At 39.0% G+C, this 24,585-nt stretch overlaps 1 protein-coding gene across 1 annotated transcript; it reads right to left on the bottom strand.

Annotated features, from left to right (window-relative positions):
- Positions 1–9,542: 9,542 nt before the first annotated feature.
- Positions 9,543–20,899, bottom strand: LOC124278339 (sodium- and chloride-dependent neutral and basic amino acid transporter B(0+)-like). The gene is made up of 9 exons (XM_046714066.1): positions 20,848–20,899; positions 19,863–19,966; positions 17,039–17,163; positions 16,223–16,335; positions 12,181–12,312; positions 11,755–11,854; positions 10,831–10,931; positions 10,071–10,241; positions 9,543–9,701 (listed from the first exon to the last, which is right to left on the bottom strand). Exons 2-9 carry the CDS (start codon positions 19,907–19,909, stop codon positions 9,588–9,590), a joined length of 903 nt encoding a protein of 300 aa, XP_046570022.1. The 5' UTR covers positions 19,910–19,966; positions 20,848–20,899; the 3' UTR covers positions 9,543–9,587.
- Positions 20,900–24,585: the final 3,686 nt, after the last annotated feature.

The raw sequence follows: 24,585 nt of genomic DNA, 5'->3' as shown, positions 1-24,585 counted from the left end.
TGAAAGGTCCAGAAAAGAGGGTTCAGCGAATGGGACTCTCCAGCAACTGGAGAGTCGGACCTCCACCATGATTTGCCGAATCCACGGGGGAATTCGCGAACGGGATGACATCATAGTAGTTCTGAGATCCTGTCATCGGATGATTTCCCCCGTCCACGACCACACGCAACTTAACAGCGTGGTCCGAGGACGGTGATTCATTCAGCCCAGGAGCCGACGCAGGTTCTCAGAAAGAGAGGAGTCAGAGGAAACCTCCAAAAATCTTCTCTCTCAGGTGTAGGAGTGAAGGAACGGTAAGCTGTCTTTGTTGGACAGGCTTTCTTAGCCTTCTTGGGGGAAGAAAGGTCATGATCATCAGTGTGCCTCCTGCAGTCCCTGTCTGCCAAGCGACGGGACCCTACCCGCTTGTAAGCAGTGAAACCCGTGTCAGGCAAGTGTTTGCACTGATCACAACGCCGATCCCAATTGCAGAAGCCAATTTATTACACATACGGGCTAGGACACACAGGTGATTATTTTTGTGGTAATCGCACATGTGCTTATTCAGTTATTCTCAACGTTGATAGGTCAGCTAAGCAGAAAAAAAATATGATGGTTGACGGAACTACTTTTTACGATCCAAGTTTATTGACAACTTTTACCGTTTCGTTGATAATTAGAACGTACTGTACTCACACATTCCAATATTTAAAAAAGAAAACATTGAGGTTAAAGAACAGGAATATTCTTTTCATTAGACATTATTATTTTGCAAAGCAATTGCGTTAGAAATAGTTGTCTTTTTTAAAATAAATAACCTTTAAAAGAAACAAAATCAATCGTTTGCATTGTTTGTATTCAAACATGGCCGCCATTACGCTAACCCTGATCAAGGTCAATGATCTAGTTAAAGTCGACCTAATAGGAAGAGTGATGAGAACTTTACAGCCCTTGAATTCCTACAACCTGTTTGTTGTTGAAACTGAATTCGGGGAAATAAAAGCAGCATGATACCGATTAAAGGTGTTACCTGAAAGTATGACAAGTTAGTCTGCCACGGCGTCCATGCCATAGAACAAGGCACAATATCCTGGGCACAAAAATATTCAGTCAATAAACAGTTACTCTTCAATTAATAAGAAACAACGTGAGTCCATCAATAAATTGTTGTCCACCACTCTGCCCCCTTAGCCTCAGACTGCCACCATGACGTCACAGTCTTTGTCGCATGGCGTAAATCTTCATTCTGTACATACACTACTCTCATATTGCCGATGTGACGTTAAATATTAACTCACTCACACACTACTCTCAGGTCCAATTTATGGTGGTGTATTCCACTTCAACATCTCGAATGACTCCCCTGTCAGTCGACCTAAGCTCCAAATAGGCGTATTCTTCCCATTGACTCGGATTCCAACTAGAGTGCTCCTTCTAGGAACTGCTGTACCCTACTGCGACCAATGGCGTGACTGTAACACGCCTTCCACAGAACAAAATGTTGTTTAATCTTCAAACTTGTTGAGTTTCTTGACAGAAAACATTTTCAAATGTATTCGTGGGATGGTTTTTTTTTAGAGTTCCCAACTTTAACCGTTGACTTCAATACTTCAACGTCACTAGACACACGTCAGTCGTGAATGAACGATGTTCCGTTGCGCTGACTTGATCAAATAACGTTTGAGGTGTTATTAAGTTCTAGATTTGCATTTAAAAGATCATCTTTATCATATTAACTATGAGGTCACAAGTCCTGTCTCCCGGATGTTTTTTAGATGTTTTTTTTTAAAGAGAATGATTAAGGTAAGGTGGTCACGTGAGTAGGTAATGGTGTGTGCTGCATGCTTCCAATGAGGTTGCCCAGGCGTCCTTATACGGAGGCAGCATGGAGCGCTCGGGCGTATGGGCACGTGAGGCCAAGGATGTTTTATTTGCAGTTTGTTACCACTCAGCAGGTTGAATTAAGGAGAGAGACGTGAGAAAGGATAGGTTTACAAATTAACACTTTTTTCAAGCATTGGGCTTGAAGTAACACGAAATGTTATTCTCAAGTAATACATTGTTGCTGGAATTGACAGGTGTATGCAATTAAGCACAAAGGGGCATTTGTCATTTTATAATACGTTATATGTTCAAACTCAACGTTTTGAGACATCTTCAATCCGGTTATTTTTTTGTCTTTCGAATTCAATCCATTGTGAACAAAATGAGAAAGTAATGTCCAATGACTTCGACTCCTGAAGATGTTTAGACAAATAATTAAGTTATTTTCTAAAATTAATTAAAAGAAACGTCATCAGAATTGTAAAGTTTTGGCACATTGTAAAAAGTTCGCTTTGTTGAATTGAATCATTCCGTACAACTAAAATGGTAATGTCCAATCATATGTTTTCATCAACATGGTTACATTAATACCATTTCCGAGTTCAAGGCCTGCCAGTTGGTACCCTTTCGCACTGTTGTATTGCAGCAGTTCTTTGGCGTTGGTAGGATCCCAGTGACCCTCCTTCCTCTTCAGGGCGTTCAGACCGAATATAAACCTCCAGTTGACATCCTGGACAAATGTATTAAGAGCATCCCAGGTAGCTCCTGCAGTAACAACATACTTAACGATAATGAGATCACAAATACTTATAGTGTTAATTGAATCCTCGAAAGTGAGATAACCAACCACTCATAATGGTCGAAATTTTGGAGCACCTGGTATTCTCTTGCCTCAGGAATGAAGCCTGGGATTCTCATATGCAAGTGTATACATTCGAAATATTATAGCACGACAAACTATACAATAGATCGAAATAGATAAACGCACCTGTAAATGTATGATTGACATCTGTTGTGCCATGACCTGTAGGGTCAAAGGTCAGCGTGTCACCCACAGTTCCTCCAACCCTCAGATAGCATGGAGACAAACCTTTAGCCAGGGCCTGAACCTTCTGTGAGCAGAGGGGTAGCACAGGGCACTTCATAATATATGAATGATTCTACCATGACTTCAGTAAATATTGGATTGTGATTGGTTAATCAAAGTCATTCACAGGTATATAATGACGTTATATACCTCTGATTTTCCAACACAGTATGTATTTGTTTTAAATCTTAATGACGCGGTAATGGTAAAATGGAGATATGCGTACTGTGTTGGAAAACCAGAGGTATATAACGAAATTATAATAGCTCTATTTTATTTATTCATTTTATTGATTTTATAATACTTCTGATTTTCCAACACAGTAGGTTTATCTCCTAAATATTATGTGTCCTGTAAGTGATTCCAGAATACGAAAGTGTAACTTTGTTCATTCCAATTACTTTGAAGATCATTAACGCGATTAGGATCCAATTTCTTTTTTTTTTCGATTATTTGCATAAATAAGGTTTGCGTATAAGTGTGTCCAAAATACAAATTATAAACAAATGAAAGGAATCTTCAATAATGTGATAGCTGTTGACCTCTATGCCGGTCACCTTGACCTACTTACTTGAAGTCTAATCCTCCCCAGTGCTCCGGGGTGGGCAGGAGATGAGAGTCCAGAGTGACACCAATGAATAATTCATCAATAAATGAAACTGCTTGTGTTGTTGAAACTGTGACACTAACATTGACTCCTGCCGTTGATGTGAGGGGTATGAAGGTGGTGACCAAGAGGAGAGCTGACAGTGTTACATTCATCTTCTCAATTCTGATCTGATTGTATTCCGAACTTAATCTGTAGTTATCTGAGATATGGGTTGGCCTCATATAGACTGTGTTGTGTCGTCATTTGTACATGTTGTGCCTTTGCTATTATTGTGTAATGTGCTTGTGGTTGTGCTTGTAACATTACAACTGACACTCTTCATATTTTGAGTAACCAGGCACGGAGTCTGTTCGTTGTTGTTGTGGTTGTGACACGAATACTACATTAGACTTAAGTCAAATGATCAGCCAAGTCTGAGTGTCTTATCTTACCATTTCATTTCCGTCCAATCGAACGAAAATGATAACATTCCAGGGACACGTTTTGACCCAAATCCTCATAGGGTTTATAGGTCATTACATTAGTAATGTCCTGTCGAATGATAGTTCTGTTTGCCTAAAGAACTGTTTCATTCATTTTACCAAGCGTATTAATCGTTTTGCTCTGGGACAAATATGCATGTGTTTCTTAGAAACACAATACAAATAGTAGGTGTGAGCTCCAAATACACAGTCATGGTAATGTCATGGTGTTGACCTTGTGATGTCATGGTGTCGACCATTAATGTCATGGTGTCGAAATTGTATTGTCATGGTGTCGACCTTTGATGTCATGGTGTCGAAATTGTAATGTCATGGTGTCGACCTTTGATGTCATGGTGTCGAAATTGTAATGTCATGGTGTCGACTTTGTGTCTTGTTTCCTTGACGTGATGATATTTCCTTTTAGTCGACTCAGCGTTTGAAGATGACTATTCATATTTGTTTGGTTATCACAGGTGGTGAATATTTTGGGCATCGTCAGATTCTTAATGCCTCCATCAGCTTATATATTTACTGGTTATTTGAATGTTGTACGAGATCGATCCATGGTCGATTGTACCACAACGTTGTGAAATGTAAGCACCAAAGGGTGGAGCTGTTGAAAACATTGTTCGGCATGAAGGAAAAGCTGACTACTGGAAAAGTTTTTTTAGTCGTGTGGAGAGTTTGTTTGTCGCTCTGACACTAAATATAAATACACATGAGGTGGTTTCACTTATCTCAAGTTCAGGTGGATTAGTGCAGGGAATTGCCTATTTGACTTTAATTGAAATATAACTGATTCATACCCGAAGCTATCTCCATTGCCAAATTAACATGTTTTGATTTTGCCAACCAGAGCAGAAATGAATATTCTCATGCACAATTGGTGTCCAGTGGGGAGGCCAAATTCTTGCCTGAAAATTCTTTTCTCACATTTCCCATTGACCAGTTGTGAATGAGGATGCAATCCAAAATCCATAGGCAATTCCAAATTGTTTCCTCAGTATCTTTCAGACGATATTTGCGTTCATATTTGAAACCTTGAACCCTAATCATTGTTCTTAACCTATTGTATTGCATCAAATTGACCAAAGAAACGATTCGTTAAGGACTATACTATAATTTACCACTGAATGACCCTTTACAGGTATATGAATTCGACATGTTTCCAAATACTCAAAATATTCAAATATATATCCTCTCACTGATACATTTTACCAGTGTCTCTCCTGGCTCTTCTTGTTTATATGTATATAAGCATCAAGTGGACCCGTGTGTATTGTTGTCAGTGTAATTGTAGTACGATTTGACTATTTCTTTTTACTATATTCTTTATCAGCTGTTGTATAAGCCAAAGCATGAATTAAAATGATTGCGTATAAGCTCAAATTAACTCAAGTCCAAGGACAAAGCGCCTGTTGAAGTGTATAATATCAAATCATGAAAGCTTATCGGTGATAATAACACTTTCCTATATTTGCTCCCAGCAGCACCTCAAACAGTCGTTATGGAACCAATGCATCCATCCATCCTGCCAGCCAGCCAGCCAGCCAGCCAGCCAGCCATACAATGTGGTTGTATTCTGAGGTGAGATGGGAGACTGTTCAAGAGATGAGGGCCAGCCGTCTCGAGTGACCTGTCACCATATGTTTTTGTCCTAGTCACGGAAATTGTCAAAAGACATTGGTCATTTGATCGGAGGGAACGTGCAGGAGTATAACGGTGGAACAGTTCACGGAGGTACTGAGGGGCTAGAAAACAAGGAGTAGAGTTTTATATTTTATCCGGTAATGGACGGGAATCCAAGAAGTGAGTAAAGAACGGGAGTAATGTGGCCCGATTTCTTTGACTGAGAGACCACTCTGGTATTCTGCACCTTCTGAAGCTTTTGTATAAGATGATTTGGGAGACCCACATGAAGCGCATTACACAGTCAATTGATGTTTATCCATTTTTCCAGCATACACATGGTATTTTACACATTTAAAATTACACAAGAAACTGTTTTTGTTTAGGCAAGGGTGACTAGAAAAGAAAAACAAACTGTTTCACTTCTTTTTGTTATCAGTGCCAGAAAGTAGTAATAAGTTCAAGACACTAAAAATGAAATGTCGCCAGTAAATTTCAACATTTAGATAAGGTTTGGTACAATGCTGCTGTCAGAATTGTCAAAAATTAATGTTATTTCTTGGAGATAAATATGATAAATTTCTTCTAGAAAAAGTTCAACCGCAGTGTATCAAATCCAAACTCAAATTTTTCTAGATGTTTTCATGTCGCCAAAACTCGCAGGTCGTCTTACTATTTGTTTTACTATTTGTTTTATCGGCATTCTGGAAGTCGATAATGAAACATACAACAACGATATAACAATCCACAATACGATAATACAGCAAGTGTCCATTCTCCTGGAATGCCAAACAGTCCTATAATCAACAAAATATATTAAACCAAGTACAACTAGACCAGCTGTGCAGTACAAGGCCTTCTTTATTGTCACCATTCTTGATACAATACCAAAATCTCTATTTGCACGAACATAAATAACAATCATTGGCAGAAAACCACCATCTTTATGTCAGTTACCATACAAAATATATGTATATATTACATGTACGGTCGATGTTAGTATGAAAAAACTAAAGATAAATAACTTGGAACCTTGTTCCCTGAGCCTATGAAGGACAACATCTATTTGAATGTTTACAGTAGCTGAAACAAATAATACAAACATTGTAACAAAATATATCAACAATTAAATATACATCAACAAATAAATATATACAAAATTTGTAAAAAAGTTTTCAAATGAATAATAGAAAGGTACAACCTGAGTAATAAATATGAAAAGTAACAAGTAAATTGAGCATACAACAGTGCAAATCATTACTTTGCCCCAAACATGTGATTACTTCAACCAAAGTAATCTGCATACATGCATCATAATGGCTCATCACCCAATATATTGCAGCTGCTTTCCAAGCAATAGTGTGAACACATAGGTGATGCAGCAATCAATTCATCATGGTACAAATACATACACATATCAGATGATCTGGAGAACAAAACACTACATTGTAATGGTGATGTTTCCAATATAATTACATCAGATTTGCTGCCATTATCAGGCTTGTTCCCATTTCGCCTGCATCCCATTGCGCCTACACCCTTATCAAAACAAATTTACACTTGAGTGAACATAGGATTTGTATGCTGTTTACCCTGTTAACCCAAATAATGAGAAATAAACTTGTGAGTCGGGTTGAGTTGGTTTGACCATTTAGGGTCTGAGTCCAAGGTTCTTGCAGATCAACCTCAGCTCGAGACTGGGGAAGAGTTGGAACACACTTGCTTCGCTGTCGATACAGTCCGGACTTCAAGACTGACTGACTGACTGAGTTTGGTGTTACGCCGCTTTCAGCAATATTCCAGCAATATCACGGCGGGGGACACCAGAAATTGGGCTTCACTCATGATACCCATGTGGGGATTCGAACCCGGGTATTCGAGCCAACGCTTTAACCACTAGACTACCCCACTGCCCCCCGGACTTCAAGCTGTTGAAGGATGGCATGCAGGTTGCTGCGTTCACGTCTTCAGCTGCATTCAACTCATCATCGTAGATCTGCTGAACTGTCTGCACACGTTCACGGAGTCGGCTTAGAAGATGCGTATGATCTTCATTCTCTCTGGGATGGCAGTGGTCAGATGCAATGGTGATGTGGTCCCCTATGGTACTGCAACGTGTCTTGCATCCTGTCTGAACACACTTCCAGTGTGTTGCCATCTGACGTTTCATATTCAGTCGATAGCGATATCCATCATATAGAACTTGCTGCCCGCCTCTCTGTGTTGTAATAAATTCTACTCTCTGTGACATCACAAACAACATTTCACATACCTTATATACTGTACATTAAAACAACAGTACACGGAGAAGAGAACATAACAACATTGCACATTGAGCAGGAAGCATGAGAGTAGCCACTTTATTAAGGTTTTATTAAAACAACAAATCTTATCAACATAGATATAAAGAGATTTGATCTCAAACCTATTATAGTAATTTTCATTATTAAGCAACAAACCAGTTTAATTAATAAAATAACAAAACAAAACAGTGAACATATTCTTTTGACGATGCTGAGCAGGAAATGTGGGCCATCCCATTCACTGAATGAGGGGTGGATGGGTTGCCATCCTCAATTACTGTAGTCGAAATGGGATGTAGGCGAAATGGGATGTAGGCGAAAAAGGATGTAGCCGAAATGGGAACATCCATCTATTGCTGATGGCCGCATTAAACAACAAACAAACATGAGATTCATAACTCCTGAGCAGATTATAATAAAACATGAGTATTGTAATAGCTCTGGAGCCAAATAAGTCACTTAACAGTTACGGCTACATGGCCATAAAATAAACATATAAATGTACCAAAGTGGTAAACTCATCTGAATTCAACACCTACCAAAACTAGCATGAAATTACATACACTTCTTATTCAAATCCATTAAATATAAAATATCATTATGGATGGATGGACGGACACATTCAATTCCGAGAGGATAAAAAGTCACACATATATTTCAAATCACAAGTGTTTGCCACTAACATGGCAATGTCCCTCGCTGCAGAAGAAGAATGACACATAACACATTTACTAGTTTTATCTTTTGGTCACATAGAAGATTACCTTTTGTGTGATATAGTTTTAATCATGATCTCAGAATTTTTCTCCTTGAAAACATTTCAGGAATATAGCAGATTTGAATGTATAGATGCAGATGCACATATCCACTGTCAATATCAGTGTGTATTAGGGCTGGGATGGGACCAAATTTTCTACCTTGGTATCCCACCCCTATTACCCTACCCTACCCTGATACCCATTATGTAATCACCCAATGTAGGCTGTCGACATATTTGAAACAATGGTTGCAACGTCTTATGAGATATCACGTTAAGTTTGGAAAGTGGTCAAAGTGTCGTGTCCAGGTCACGCAAATCGACTGATGTCTGTGTAATCACCCAATGTAGGCTGTCACCAAATTTGAAGACATTGGGTACAACAGTGCATGAGATATCTGGTTAACAAGAGTTTGAAAAGTGGTCAAAGTGTCGTGGTGACCTTGAAAATAAGGTCAAGGTCACCCAAATCAACTGGTGTCTGCATTATCCCCCAATGTAGGCTGTGATCAAATTGGAAGACATTAGGTTTAAGCTGGCGACTGGTCTCAACAAAATAATCCAAAGCGTAGCAAAGTATCTTTCCAATGGTGGTTCCTCATACAGATTATTGATTGTTTGTGTTTGCCTGATACCCCCCTCGATTCCTGTCACTTGTAATGTAAATGTTAGGAAGATTGATTATCCTAATCAAAATGCTCTTGGTCAACAGGTACAGATACTATTTGTATCAACCTACAGACAAATTGTCACCGAGGACGATATGGTGTTAGTGTCATCACAGATTTCCTGTTTTCCATTCACACCTGTATTGAGCCTTCTGCTCGCTAAAGAATCTGTTTCATTGTATAATGGTGTTGGGTTGCTCTGTGTCATTGATGATGCTGCATAAATATCCAACACCCATCTAGCAATATTATCAACGACAATAGGTTTAAGCGGAACTAATGTCATCAAGCTCATGATGTGAATCCTTCTTCTCATGTGAGGTCTCCTCTTTCTGACTACTCCGCCATTCCTTTCTAGGTTTAGTAGCTTTGATCAGCCTCTGAAGGGTAAATATCAAGGATATAAAAGATAAATATCTCAATCATTTAATCTTAACATACATCCTGTTCACTTCGTCTCAAATGATGAGCTACCTATAGCCATTATTCTTACATTTTTAAACACCCGTGAAGGTCCAGGTTAGAATGAGCCTTCAGTAACCCATGCTTGTCGTAAAAGGCGACTAACGGGATCGGGTGGTCAGGCTTGCTGACTTGGTTGACACATGTCATCGGTTCCCAATAGATCGATGCTCATGCTGTTGATCACTGGATTGTCTGGTCCAGACTTGATTATTTACAGACCGCCGCCACATAGCTGGAATATGGCTGAGTGCGGTGTAAAACTAAACTCACTCACTCACTCTTACCTCTTTAAAAGTGGTACCTTCTTCCTTCCGAATGGCGATCACCATTCCCACTGGTATTGGAATCACAGGGCACATGGCAATGATCCAGCCAATGGCCTGAGACCATGGCGGATAGCCTGTCCTGCCAGGACTCACAGGCGAAAAATTAATGAAGCCGCCTATCAGCAACACCTGTCATAAGAACATTCTGGTGTAAATAAATAAATAATTAATAAATAAATAAAAGGTTAATAACTGTGATATATTGCAGTTAGTTGAATATCAGATTGGCATCACATGAACATGTTTGTATCTGATGTAAACAAATGAATAATTACTAAAGGAGATATATTGCAGTTATTGGAATATCAGAATACCATCATATGGACATGTTTATATCTGATGTCAATTAATGAGTGTGTGAGTTTGCTTTTGTGCTGCTTTAAGCAGTATTCCAGCAATATCACTGCCGGGGACACCAGAATGGATGGATGGATGGATGGATGGATGGGTGGATGGATGGATGGATGGTTCACAGCAACAATACCTAAACCACACGACTGCACTGACGTGCTTCTAAAGTACAGTTTGGTAGTCTTGTGGTCGAAGTGTTTGCTCGTCATGCTGAAGAAACAGGTTTAATTTCCCACATGGTGCAATATGTGAATCCCATTTCTTGTGTCCCCCACTGGGATATTACTGGAATGTTGCCAAAAGAGTGTAAAACCATGCTCACTTCTGTACTTTGGAACAACCAAATTTAAAAGAAATGACAACTCACAATGATATACAGAGGTGTTACAACAAGCCACATGGCCTTCCAGACAGGAGACACTCGGTAGCCAATCATCATCTCCAGATCATCATACAGACGGTTGACACCTGTTTCAGAACATATGGACATTTTTGGAACAACAGGAAACAAACATGTTATCGTTAATATGTGATGTGCATTAATAAGCCCCAAACATACCTCGAGCGCAGAGATAATCAAGTGACTTTAAATGGATCTGTTGTGTAGATGGGGTAGTCTTGTGGTTACAGCATTTGTTAGTTACACCGAAGAACCAGGTTTGATGCCCCATATGGATACATTTTGTGAAGCTCATTTCTGTTGTTCTTCAGCGTGTTTTGATTGATGATTGGTAAAAGTAGTGTTAAGCTTACTCACTTAAAAAGAAGGCGTAACTACTGATAATTACTACAGAGTGAAATGTATTGCATAGATTGCTTCTCATTATATCATGAGTCAAATTTAATCCCTAGGGTAACGTTACCAAACACACACAAAATAAATGTGACCAAAAAAAAAAGGTGATATATAGTCATCATTCTTGAAAGAAAAGTTCTTATCAATATTACAAAGCTGTAATTTTATATCGTTGACGTTCCATTAAGCAAAAAGAAAGTCCTTTATTCTACATCGATCTTCACGCTAAAATTATGGTAACTCCCATACTTTAACATTGACTTAGCACTAAGGTTGTTTGCTGCCATCTCAGATGGTTGTGCTCCCATTATGATATTTATTAACCAGTACAATTTATCTTCTTTTGAATGACGGAGCATCTCCCTCAGCAGATCTTCATTCTTAACAGTCATTGTTATCAAGGGGGAGATTGAACATATTGATATGCAAATTTGACATGATTTTGTACATTGTACCCATGACAAGGGATGTGCTCCGCGTAGAAAGCTTGCTTACCATATATCCACGCCAGAACCAACACTTCCGCTGCTACCAGCACCATGACTGATATGCTGGCGATGTACCAATCCATCAGCGACAGCACGTAGATACCGCCCTGGAACAGTGTATAGTTGTATTTGGTTGGGGAGGTACAAAGTTTAAAACTGAAACTAACCTCAACAAATAGTTTCACTGGCTTAGCTCATCAGCGTGAGGGCTAATTGTGGACAAGCTGACCTGAGTAAAATGCTGTACGTGTTAGGAAGAACATATTAATCTGAGTGGTGGAGAGTTCCTGCTGGGATGGACATAGCTCATCTGAGTGACGAAGTGTTCCTGCTGGGATGGACATAGCTCACCTGTGTGATAGAGTGTTCCTGCTGGGATGGACATAGCTCACCTGATTGATATAGAGTTCCTGCTGGGATGGACATAGCTCACCTGAGTGACACAGGAATATCCCAGCATCAAGCCAGCACAACACAATACAGCTGTTATAGGTAACTCTAAGCCTCTCAGAGATTTTGGGAAGGCGTCATTCATGGCCATAAAAGCTGTATGGACGTGGATTATCTGGATATGAAAATTGTATGCAACATTAATATGCAAATCATTATCAAGGATCATGTATGTCATGGCCATCTCCACTTTCATTACTATCTATGGAGTAAACTAAAATGGTTCTGTAATCACATTTCAAGTCTTTCATATCACCAAACTTCATACAGGCAAAAGTTATTGCAAATTGGATAGATTTCTTTCAATTTTATCGTAAAACTCTTTGTACCTCTGGTACTTGCCACTGAACAAAACTATCCTCTCTATTGTTATGAACAGTGTTTCTATTGTTGTGAACAGTGTTTCTATTGTTGTGAACAGAGTTTCTATTGTTATGAACAGTGTTTCTATTGTTGTGAACAGTGTTTCTATTGTTGTGAACAGTGTTTCTGTTGTTGTGAACAGTGTTTCTATTGTTGTGAACAGTGTTTCTATTGTTATGAACAGTGTTTCTATTGTTGTGAACAGTGTTTCTATTGTTGTGAACAGTGTTTCTATTGTTGTGAACAGTGTTTCTATTGTTGTGAACAGTGTTTCTATTGTTGAACAGTGTTTCTATTGTTGTGAACAGTGTTTCTATTGTTATGAACAGTGTTTCTATTGTTGTGAACAGTGTTTCTATTGTTGTGAACAGTGTTTCTATTGTTATGAACAGTGTTTCCATTGTTGTGAACAGTGTTTCTATTGTTGTGAACAGTGTTTCTATTGTTATGAACAGTGTTTCTATTGTAATGAACAGTGTTTCTATTGTTATGAACAGTGTTTCTATTGTTATGAACAGTGTTTCTATTGTTATGAACAGTGTTTCTATTGTTATGAACAGTGTTTCTATTGTTATGAACAGTGTTTCTATTGTTGTGAACAGTGTTTCTATTGTTGTGAACAGTGTTTCTATTGTTATGAACAGTGTTTCTATTGTTGTGAACAGTGTTTCTATTGTTGTGAACAGTGTTTCTATTGTTGTGAACAGTGTTTCTATTGTTATGAACAGTGTTTCTATTGTTGTGAACAGTGTTTCTATTGTTGTGAACAGTGTTTCTATTGTTGTGAAGTGTTTCTATTGTTGTGAACAGTGTTTCTATTGTTATGAACAGTGTTTCTATTGTTGTGAACAGTGTTTCGATTGTCGGAACAGTGTTTCTATTGTTATGAACAGTGTTTCCATTGTTGTGAACAGTGTTTGTATTGTTGTGAACAGTGTTTATATTGTAATGAACAGTGTTTCTATTGTTATGAACAGTGTTTCTATTGTTATGAACAGTGTTTCTATTGTTGTGAACAGTGTTTCTATTGTTGTGAACAGTGTTTCTATTGTTGTGAACAGTGTTTCTATTGTTATGAACAGTGTTTCTATTGTTATGAACAGTGTTTCTATTGTTGTGAATAGTGTTTCTATTGTAATGAATAGTGTTTCTATTGTTATAACTATTGATATACATAGTTACAACTGCTATATAATGTATCTGTCAATTCAGTAAGAGGCTATATTTAAACTTATGCCATGTACTGCCATAGTGATATCTTCGTATTGATTTATGCTGATTTGTGAATTAGTTCATTTGAGAATAACAAGACCACATGTATTACATGTGCTTCATTGTGGGGCAGGACTGAAGTCCTAGAAACTCTCAGGAGTCATGCTGCCAAACACGGTCACCCATCCTAGGACTGTCCGTGACCAATGTTGCTTGATTTTAACTGATTTTTTACCTGAGCTCTATGCACATGACCACACCCCAACCACAATTGAATACAATTGTTATTTGCACATTTCTGTGTTGTGTGTTGTTTTCACAGCCAGGGGTGTAGCTACCATTATAATAAAAGCCCGGGCTTACACATGATTGTTGCTAAAAAGGCTGGACAAGCCCTCAATACTATCCAAATATAAAGCTTTGCAACCTATCAGGCTTACACGAAAAAAGTGGCTTTCTACGCATCTGACAACTAGTTATTTTATGGAATTATTCCATTATTATTTTAGTTTCAACTAGGAACTAACACGTAGCACTATAAGCATCATGACCTGGGGTGATGTTCTTCCTTTTTCCTTGTACGATCTCATCAGTGCTTCATGTTTCAGTTGCCAAACACTCTAACAGTCACAACAATAACTGAAATGTTGGATTTGGGACTGTGGAAATCAAATTCAGAATCTCCTGGTCAGTTGCCAGGCAGTCTAACCATTGCAGCACAGAACTGATTGACAATATGGGTTTTATTTGGATGTACCATGTTTAGATTATAGTACCTAGTCAAACATATTTTACATGGGCTTTTCAGGCTGTTGAAACACACTTGTATACATTATGTTAAACAATCATTACGTGTTATATCGACAGTGTACAAATAAGAGAAAACACTTCGTAGTTTGGGGTGAAAATGTACGCCCTCAGTGTTGTGGAAAGTTCTCTCCCCGAATTAAACATTATTGAACTCATTTACTGCAGCCTGGTAGATATTGTACAAAATCTTTAAGGGTGGTAAATATAAACCCTTGAAACTCTTCATGAAAATACTTAACATAAAGAAAAGGCACGGAACAATTGTTGAATGGGTTAATTTCCCAATATTTACTTATTTCATGCATAATGTCAGAGCCTAATATTGGATTCGTGATTCTCCCATGAGATTTATGTCTTCTTTGACCGTAGTAATATCCTTGGAGTTCTTTGTTATACTGTTAAGTGTAATGCTTCCTGAGTAAGGCCAGACCAATTTTATTTCTTGTTTTACAGAGTTTTGTCCTCAGAAAACCTAAAGGAAGGAGGGAAAATAAAAAATTAAAAATCACCAATCAAAGTAATATTCCTTCTAAATACCAAAAGTATTTTACTTTTGGATATTTATGAAGTGTATATGGGGCAAAAAACAATCTAAAAAAAACTTTCGTGTAAGTACAAACATTAGGAGGTGGGGGGGGGGGGTATTTTTAAATATTTTTTATCTCATTCTTGTTAAAATACGACCGGCGGATCTGTAAAACAAGAAATAAAATTGGTCTGGCCTAAGCTGGAAATCAGTCGGTAAAAGAGCTCAGTGTGAAACCAGCGAACAACAAAGAAATGTGACATGATATGTATTGTCATAAAGAGCTAACTGAGTTTAAAGGTCAATACAAGGAATCACAATTGCCCTGCAGAACAGAGTGGAGGTGCTGATTCAAAAGCAAAATTATAAAATAAACATTGATTATAGCCCAAAACACATGGACATTAGCATTCACTTGACAAGTCAAGTTTTTAAAATAGGCCTAGCCTGAGTATCCAGGGTCAAAACTGATCTTCACACCACTGGCTTTCTTATAACGTGAGATTCATGTAAAATAGGCATCGCCTGAGTATCCAGGGTCAAAACTGATCTTCACAAAACCTCTTGCCTTCTTGTGACGTGAGATGTCATGTAAAATAGGCCTCGCCTGAGTATCCACGGTCAGAATTGATCTTCACACAACCACTGGCCTTCTTGTAACGTGAGATGTCAGGTAAAATAGGGCTCGCCTGAGTATCCAGGGTCATAATTGATCTAATGTAAGGTGGCTGAGGCCAAAGTGCAACTGTTCCAGAAGTATCTGGATTAGGCTATGCTGGAAAGGCAGTTTAGAGCCCTGTAGTACCTTCCAGAATTCTCAGTCTAAATACAGCACCCTAATGATTATGTCATCAGTAACAACACTTGAAACACTGGTAGACCATTCAACACATGTCAACACCATGTCAAAGAAACGTAAATCAAATATGCCTGTCCAATTGTTAATCATTGTCAACCTTAATCCATCTGACATACTAATCCGATCTGTTTTCCATTAGACAGTGCATTAAGTGAAGCTAAAATGTTATATCCCCAGCAGTGATTGTGATTTATCATATTTCCCAGTTTGTGTTTTTTAGAAATATTTGGAAATCAATAGTATCATAAATTGTACCTGGCCTTCCAGACCAATGATGAACAGCGACAGGAAGAATATTGCTGAACACAGCTGAGACCCAGGCATTGTCGAGACAGCTTTGGAGTACACCATGATTGCTAGACCAGGGCCTGAAGTGAATAACATAATAGTCATGTTTTCATGATGAAGTTTTGGGTTGCATTTTTGACCTTCTAGAATGATTTTTTGATATTTTGTATGAAATACACAATGCCATTTAGAAAGTGGTCAAATATAACATATTTGGAAGGCGCGGTGGCTGAGCGGTCTAGGCGTCTGACTTTGTGTGCTGGCGATTAGGTGCCTGACTCTGAGGGTGTAGGTTCGAATCCCGGGTGGGACTAAAACAATCCAACAAAAGTATTAGAATCTGTACTTTACAAAGAAAATTCACTCACTCACTACTATGTTCTTGTTCATTTGATTAGATTTTTCAAGATTTAGATTATCTTCTCCTTAGTTCAAGTTTCTTTTCAAAGGCTCTGGCACAATGGGCGGGGGGTTGCCTGTGGTCAAATCATTTGCTGATGACCCAAGTTCAATTCCCAACATGGGTACAATGCGTGAAGTCCATTTCTGGTGTCCCTTGCTGTGATATTGCTGGAACGTTGCTAAAAGCGGTGTGAAACGATACTCAATCACTCAGGAGCATGTTTCATTTTTATAAGAGTTTAGGTTTAGTCACCATCAAAGTCTATGTTGCAACGTAACAGGTATATTAACATTTTCCATAACCCTCAGTGTAATGAGATATATTGGCCATATTGCACTGCTCTATCCATATCGGCATTGTTTTGTTTTTATCACACCCACCTCCTTTTACTACATCTGAGACTGGCAATTGGGTTTCGTTGGCCATGTTACCCAGGAACATGAAGATGATGAATCCTACGAACAGGCTGGCGAGACAATTCACCACAATAATCGCCAGAGCGTCTCTGAAAGAAAACAAGAAACATATGTAGAAGCATATTTATGTTGCTATCGAACCCATTTGAGTGAGTGAGTTTGGTTTTACACCGCTTTTAGAAATATTCCAGCAATATCACGGCAGGGGACACCAGAAATGGGCTTTACACATTGTACCCATGTGGAGAATCGAACCTGGGTCTTCGGCGTGACGTGCAAACGCTTTAACCACTAGGCTACCCTACTGCCCCCGAGCCCATTTGATAAGAGAGAAGCATAATGACATCCCCAACTTGCAATAACTATTTCCCAAGTAGGATTTACGTGTCATTTAAATTACAGGTGAAAAGCAAATGCTCTGCTTTGTAAATATATAAACCTTAATTATGCACCTCAAATCGATAAGTCTGCAAATTAAATATGTATTTGCCAAACAGAAGTTGTTCAATCGTTACAACATTCAATGCCCCATAACATTTCAATTTCTTTTACAGTAAAAGTGAGGAAGATATCTCCAAACTGGACACATCAAATGATGTATGATGCAATTCCCTAGTTTGACTTCTAGCACACATTCCTGTTTCCCATTTTATTATATTCTTAAGGGTGAAATACTGTAAATATTGGTGAAAATAAAAATGGTATTTTCACTGAGTAAAATAACATGTTATTTCACTGAGTAGAATATCACTTTTGCCTGGAACTCAAGGGCTAGACTGTAGTTGGGTTGCGTAATAAAATTCAGACTTACTCGATGTCTCCATCATTTATAAACAATGTTCAAAATTTAATAACACTTTTTTGGGGTGTATAGAATAGAATATTTTGTTAATGATGTCAAATAACATGTATATTTCATCTCGTGGTCTGACAAAGTTGATATGTTCACGAGTGGCGCATATACATGTGTTTATGCCGAGTGCCACCGGTAGGGCAGGATACGCTCACTGTTTGGCAATCACCTGGTGTCATCACTATTGGATAATGATTCACAAGCACATGCTCATGTCGGAATTGCACAATCGACTCTGCATTTGGCAGATATTTCACATGGACATGGAAAGGGTTTTGTCGTTAATATTATTGGATTATTTCATCATGTCCACAGCACTATGTACTATGTACGTTGTTCCCTCTTTTATGATAAGGACACACATGCATAACATGCTGTTTACTCATGAGATATTGTTTTTCCATTCACTATGTGCCACATTGAATATAGGATCAATATATACAGTGATTTAGGATGCATCATTTGTCTGAACTATGTCTGCCCCGAAAAGATGTCAACAACTTTATATATCAATATAGCTTATATAAGATTCTTACCTAGTTGGGATTGTAAACCGTCAGTTTGTGATGTGTCATGAGGTCAACCATCTCTGTCTGACTGGTGTCACTTGTGTGCCAACCATGGCTAGTCTGACTGGTGTCACTTGTGTGTCAACCATGGCTAGTCTGACTTGTGTCACCTGTGTGTTAACCATGGCTAGTCTGACTGGTGTCAACCATGGCTAGTCTGACTTGTGTCACTTGTGTGTCAACCATGGCTAGTCTGACTGGTGTCACTTGTGTGTCAACCATGGCTAGTCTGACTGGTGTCACGTGTGTGTCAACCATGACTACTCTGATTGGTGTCAACCATGCCTAGTCTGACTGGTGTCACTAGTGTGTTAACCATGGCTAGTCTGACTGGTGTCGCTTGTGTGTCAACCATGGCTAGTCTGACTGGTGTCACTTGTGTGTCAACCATGGCTAGTCTGACTGGTGTCACTTGTGTGTTAACCATGGCTAGTCTGACTGGTGTCACTTGTGTGTTAACCATGACTAGTCTGAATGGTGTCGCTTGTGTGTTAACCATGGCTAGTCTGACTGGTGTCACTTGTGTCACTTCTGGTAGATTTTCAATGTTCTTGTATCAGGTCAAGTCTGTATGGCACTGTTGGATGAGGGATTGAAATGTCTGATAGACAACATTCATGTAGTTATGTGATTGTATATATGAAATATGAAAATAGTTCATGAATGGACGAATCTGTCCTCTACTGATAAACATTTTGCCTCTACACATTGGATTATGTAGAGGGTAATGTCCGAGTAACTCTCCATACGAGGATATTACCTTACTTAAATTACATTCAAAGTATTGGTAATATTTCTGTTATCAAAATTAAATGTCAAAATGACAAAATGAAATTTGAAACTGGTACACATCGCTCCATTCCTGAAAAGTAATGGAGCGAGCAGACAATGGAATGACGTCACAAATGTAATTTAATGGTTGGTTAATGGATGGTTGTTACTTGGTGTCAACATACAACTTGCGTTGATGGCATCTCATCCCCAACTGAATTGCCTGAATATGTGCAAACTCCCACAAATCAAATACAAATACAGTACTGAGAAGTTGCACTACCCCTAACAGTTTCAAAGATACATTTACAAAGATAGTTGGAGAATGGCTGAGATATAATGGATGTTTTAAAATACAAGTTGAACAGTTTCAGACGAACAAGATCGAGACAGAAACTGTGTATCCAAGTCGGGGAACATCAGATTTGATTGGTTTGGAATGGTTTGTAACAAAACCTCTCAAACACAGCCTATCACATATATTCATGAAATGTTGGCATCAAGTGTTGACCGTCCCAGTGACTGATATGCTGCCATATGGACATCAATGAAAATGAACACAATGAGCCCTTTAGAAACCGCAAATTGTCCTTACCTGTAACAGTTATTGTGAATCCCGTTGAAGCTCGCCATGTTAGACATTCTCCCCCACCCTATACCCACAGAGAAGAAGGCCTGGGCCACAGCATTACGCCACACCTTAAAGGCAATGAGGAAAACACCAATGTAGTTCAGTTTATGCCACCTTGTAAATTGCCAGGGAAAACCAGTCTTTGTTTTCATCAGGCAACGTTCATTACCTCAACCGAGCTGGGTATAGTCGTGGTAATTTTAGCCAAACCCATGGGGGTTTCAATTCTTTGAAGAGGGTCTCCGTTGGTGTACATATATATTTATTTTCTGTGTCCTGTGACAATTTATAACAATGTTGTTTTATATTTATTATATAGCCCACTATCACCTAGGATTACCTCCCTTACCGCACAGGGGTATCCCTGGCCCAAATCATCATTCCTTCAGCTGACGATAAATATCAGAGAACAGAATTATGGGTAGGTGACCTCTACATCATAAGGAGGGGTATGCACCATGGACCTCCACCCGCACCTGTTGACCAGAGTTGTGACATTGGTTCTCACTTTACTATACTCACTTTAACAATGTGACATCGTTTTTCAAGTGGAAGATTAAAATCAGAATTATTGCTTCCTTGATTGTCAGTTTGATTGTTGGGGTGATGAAAAATGATGATACTTTTAATGGATATACAACTTTTTTATTCTGTGAAAGGCGACATTTCAACATAGGTTCTAGTTCACAATAAAGAAGTTGTATATCTATAAAAAGTATCATCTTTCGTATGATGTGCACATAAAAAGAAAATAAATTATTTTCATTAAAACATTGTCCCAACTGTTATAGGACATGTTCAGCAGCAGAAACTGCATAAAAGTACCCCAAGTACCAAAATAATCGTTTAATCAATTACACTCACTTTAAGTACAATGTACATGACATCATTTCTCAAATAGAAGATAAAACATTAGAAGTATTATGTGCACTTTGAAAGAAAATATCACCTTAATATCCAGGAGCCTTTCCCACTGGGGTAAAAAGTAGTATTTGATTCCATACACACACATCAATTGTCAAGGTGCTGGAGAAATACACACAACAATTGTCAAGGTGCTGGACACATATACACACAACAATTGTCAAGGTGCTGGAGACACTCACATCAATTGTCAAGGTGCTGGAGACACACACATAACAATTGTCATGGTGCTGGAGACACACACAACAATTGTCAAGGTGCTGGAGACATACACACACATCAATTGCCAAGGTGCTGGAGACATACACACACAACAATAGTCAAGGTGCTGGAGACATACACACAACAATTGTCAAGGTGCTGGAGACACACACAACAATTGTCAAGGTGCTTGAGACACACACAACAATTGTCAAGGTGCTGGAGACACACACAACAATTGTCAAGGTGCTGCAGACATACACACAACAATTGTCAAGGTGCTTGAGACACACACAACAATTGTCAAGGTGCTGGAGACACACACAACAATTGTCAAGGTGCTTGAGACACACACAACAATTGTCAAGGTGCTGGAGACACACACAACAATTGTCAAGGTGCTGCAGACATACACACAACAATTGTCAAGGTGCTTGAGACACACACAACAATTGTCAAGGTGCTTGAGACACACACAACAATTGTCAATGTGCCTGAGACACACACAACAATTGTCAAGGTGCTGGAGACACACAACAGTTGTAAAGGTGCTTGAGACATACACAACAATTGTCAACGTGCTAGAGACACACACAACAATTGTCAAGGTGCTGCAGACACACAACAGTTGTCAAGGTGCTGGAGACATACACACAACAATTGTCAAGGTGCTGGAGACACACACAACAATAGTCAAGGTGCTGGAGACATACACACAACAATTGTCAAGGTGCTGGAGACACAACAATTGTCAAGGTGCTGGAGACACACAACAATTGTCAAGGTGCTGGAGACACACACAACAATTGTCAAGGTGCTGGAGACACACAACAATTGTCAAGGTGCTGGAGACACACACAACAATTGTCAAGGTGCTTGAGACACACAACAATTGTCAAGGTGCTGGAGACACACACAACAATTGTCAAGGTGTTGGAGACACACAACAATTGTCAAGGTACTGGAGACACACACAACAATTGTCAAGGTGCTGGAGACACACACAACAATTGTCAAGGTGCTGGAGACACACACAACAATTGTCAAGTTGCTTGAGACACACACAACAATTGTCAAGGTGCTGGAGACACACAACAATTGTCAAGGTGCTGGAGACACACACAACAATAGTCAAGGTGCTGGAGACATACACACAACAATTGTCAAGGTGCTGGAGACACAACAATTGTCAAGGTGCTGGAGACACACAACAATTGTCAAGGTGCTGGAGACACACACAACAATTGTCAACGTGCTTGAGACACACACAACAATTGTCAAGGTGCTGGAGACATACACAACAATTGTCAAGGTGCTTGAGACACACACAACAATTGTCAAGGTGCTGGAGACACACACAACAATTGTCAAGGTGCTTGAGACACACACAATTGTCCAGGTGCTTGAGACACACACAACAATTGTCAAGGCGTTGGAGATATACACACAACAATTGTCAAGGTGCTGGAGACACACACAACAATTATCAAGGTGCTGGAGACACACAACAATTGTCAAGGTGCTGGAGACACACACACACAACAATTCATTGTGTATCATCACAGCGTCAAACTATTAATTTGTCAAATTATGTTTACAATAAAAGGATTTCCAGGAAATGTTTAATGACCACAAGCGCGTTTAAAACAAGATAAACAACACTGATTTCCATTCATTTGCTGTTTCATATCTCAAACCATGGTTTCCAACTATTCTTTGACTACCTCCATCTCATTATTGTGATTAACTTTCTCACAAATGTCATGCACCTTAGGTTTTAAATGAAACAAAAACGTATTATAACAATTTACAAAATAACTAGAACTGTTAGAATCACTTGATCAAATGTGACATGTTATAGAAGATTCTTTAAGAAAATATTGCTGTTTCGACCCTCTATTCAAGTACCCATAAGGTCATATTTTAATTCCCACTGACTTCTCAGAAAACTATGACAAGCAGAAAGAAAGGGTTTTTTTAAAAGTAATTTGTTATATCGACATGGGTACAATGTGTGAAGCCCATTTCTGGTGTCCTGTGCCGTGATATTGCTGGAATATTTCTAAAAGGGGTGTAAAACTAAACTCACTCACTCATTGTAACTACACAGACATGTTTAGAAGAATAAATAATACCCATTCGAATATACTATTCGTTCTCTAGTTCTTCTTTCATATGTCTATTGTTTTGTTTCATCCATGTATAGGGTTTCTTGTGTATGAAGGGAAATTAGAACCCCGTGGAATTATCATGGTAGATTACTCAGGTCACACTCTACCTAACATTATTGTAAACATTCATAAATTTTAAACATACTATATTAATTTTTGGATTTTGTTAAAAAGACAAGTGTACAACAGACAAAAATGTAATTTTCTGACTAAAGTTGATATTTTATACTTATCCTGACTCATGCTAATTATGCTTGTCTCCTTCCTCTTGCGAATGATAGTGGAACACTTGAAATCCCTTGAGGTTCCCTTTAAGAAAGCGGACGTAAAATCACTCACCCAAGAGTAGCGTCCCATTCCTCCCTTTGGCGCCCAAATGGTCACATGATTGGCCATATTTGTCACTCTCTCCGTGATTTAAGCCCGACACCCGGATTTACAGGGAAATCCAGAGTGTTATAAGAGGGGATGTTGGGAGGGCTAACCTCATGAGTCAGGATAAGTATAAAATATCAATTTTAGTCAGAAAATTACATATTTTTCCTTATCCTGACTCATGCTAATTATGCTTGCAGAATCCGTTGGAAATGGTGGTGGGACAGGCCACGTTCTGGATTCACTGGTTGTAGATTTACGTCCTGTATTACCCACCTTGGGAACTTATGACGGCACTGTTGAAGATTCTTTCAACTTCTCTGATGAGTCTGGGGGGGACCACAACTTGTCAGATTTCTCTGAAACAATATTCCATTAGTTATCTAATACAAGTCCATCTCTTGATGCGCGCATCAAGTGGAGATGCAACCCTTCTTCATATACGAATATGTCCTATACAGGTACAGGGTCTATCACTCATGCTAGTCTGTCCTAGACGTGTGCATGGACTTATAGCCATTGCTCTCCAGAGCGTTGGTTTTCACAAGTCATGTGATAAAAGGGGTGAGATTTACTCAGCGCCCTTTGTGGAACCGTTAGTTGTTGTGCTACAACAAGTGGCCCAAACTTGTGAATGCCTGAGATGTCTTCAGTGGCAATGTCTCTGAGGTAGTGGTTGGCAAACACTGTGTTCGATCTCCAAAAGCAGCCCTCCATTATAGTTGTAATCGAGCAGTTTCCATGCAGAGCAAGTGTTGACGCCAGGGCTCTGACTTCGTGTGGATTGGAAGCTCGTGGAGGCTCAAGACCTGCTGCTTTATAGGCCCTTAGTATAACGGCTCTCATCCAGACCGATATCGTTGTCCTAGAGACTTCCGTGGGCGTCTCAGTGGATAAGGGGATAAATAGGCGCTTGAATTTTCGTCTCCTTGTTTTGGTTCTTTGTAAGTAGACTTTAAGTGCTCTGACTGGGCATCAGGATAGATCTTGCGTATTCTGTGGCCCAAGGACTGTAG

The sequence above is a fragment of the Haliotis rubra genome, unplaced genomic scaffold (assembly GCF_003918875.1).
Source record: "Haliotis rubra isolate DU_JTF1 unplaced genomic scaffold, ASM391887v1 Scf1061, whole genome shotgun sequence".
Taxonomy (NCBI): Eukaryota; Metazoa; Mollusca; class Gastropoda; order Lepetellida; family Haliotidae; genus Haliotis; species Haliotis rubra.
The sequence above is the reverse complement of the archived record's forward strand: the minus strand, read 5'-3'. Positions and strand labels throughout refer to the sequence as shown.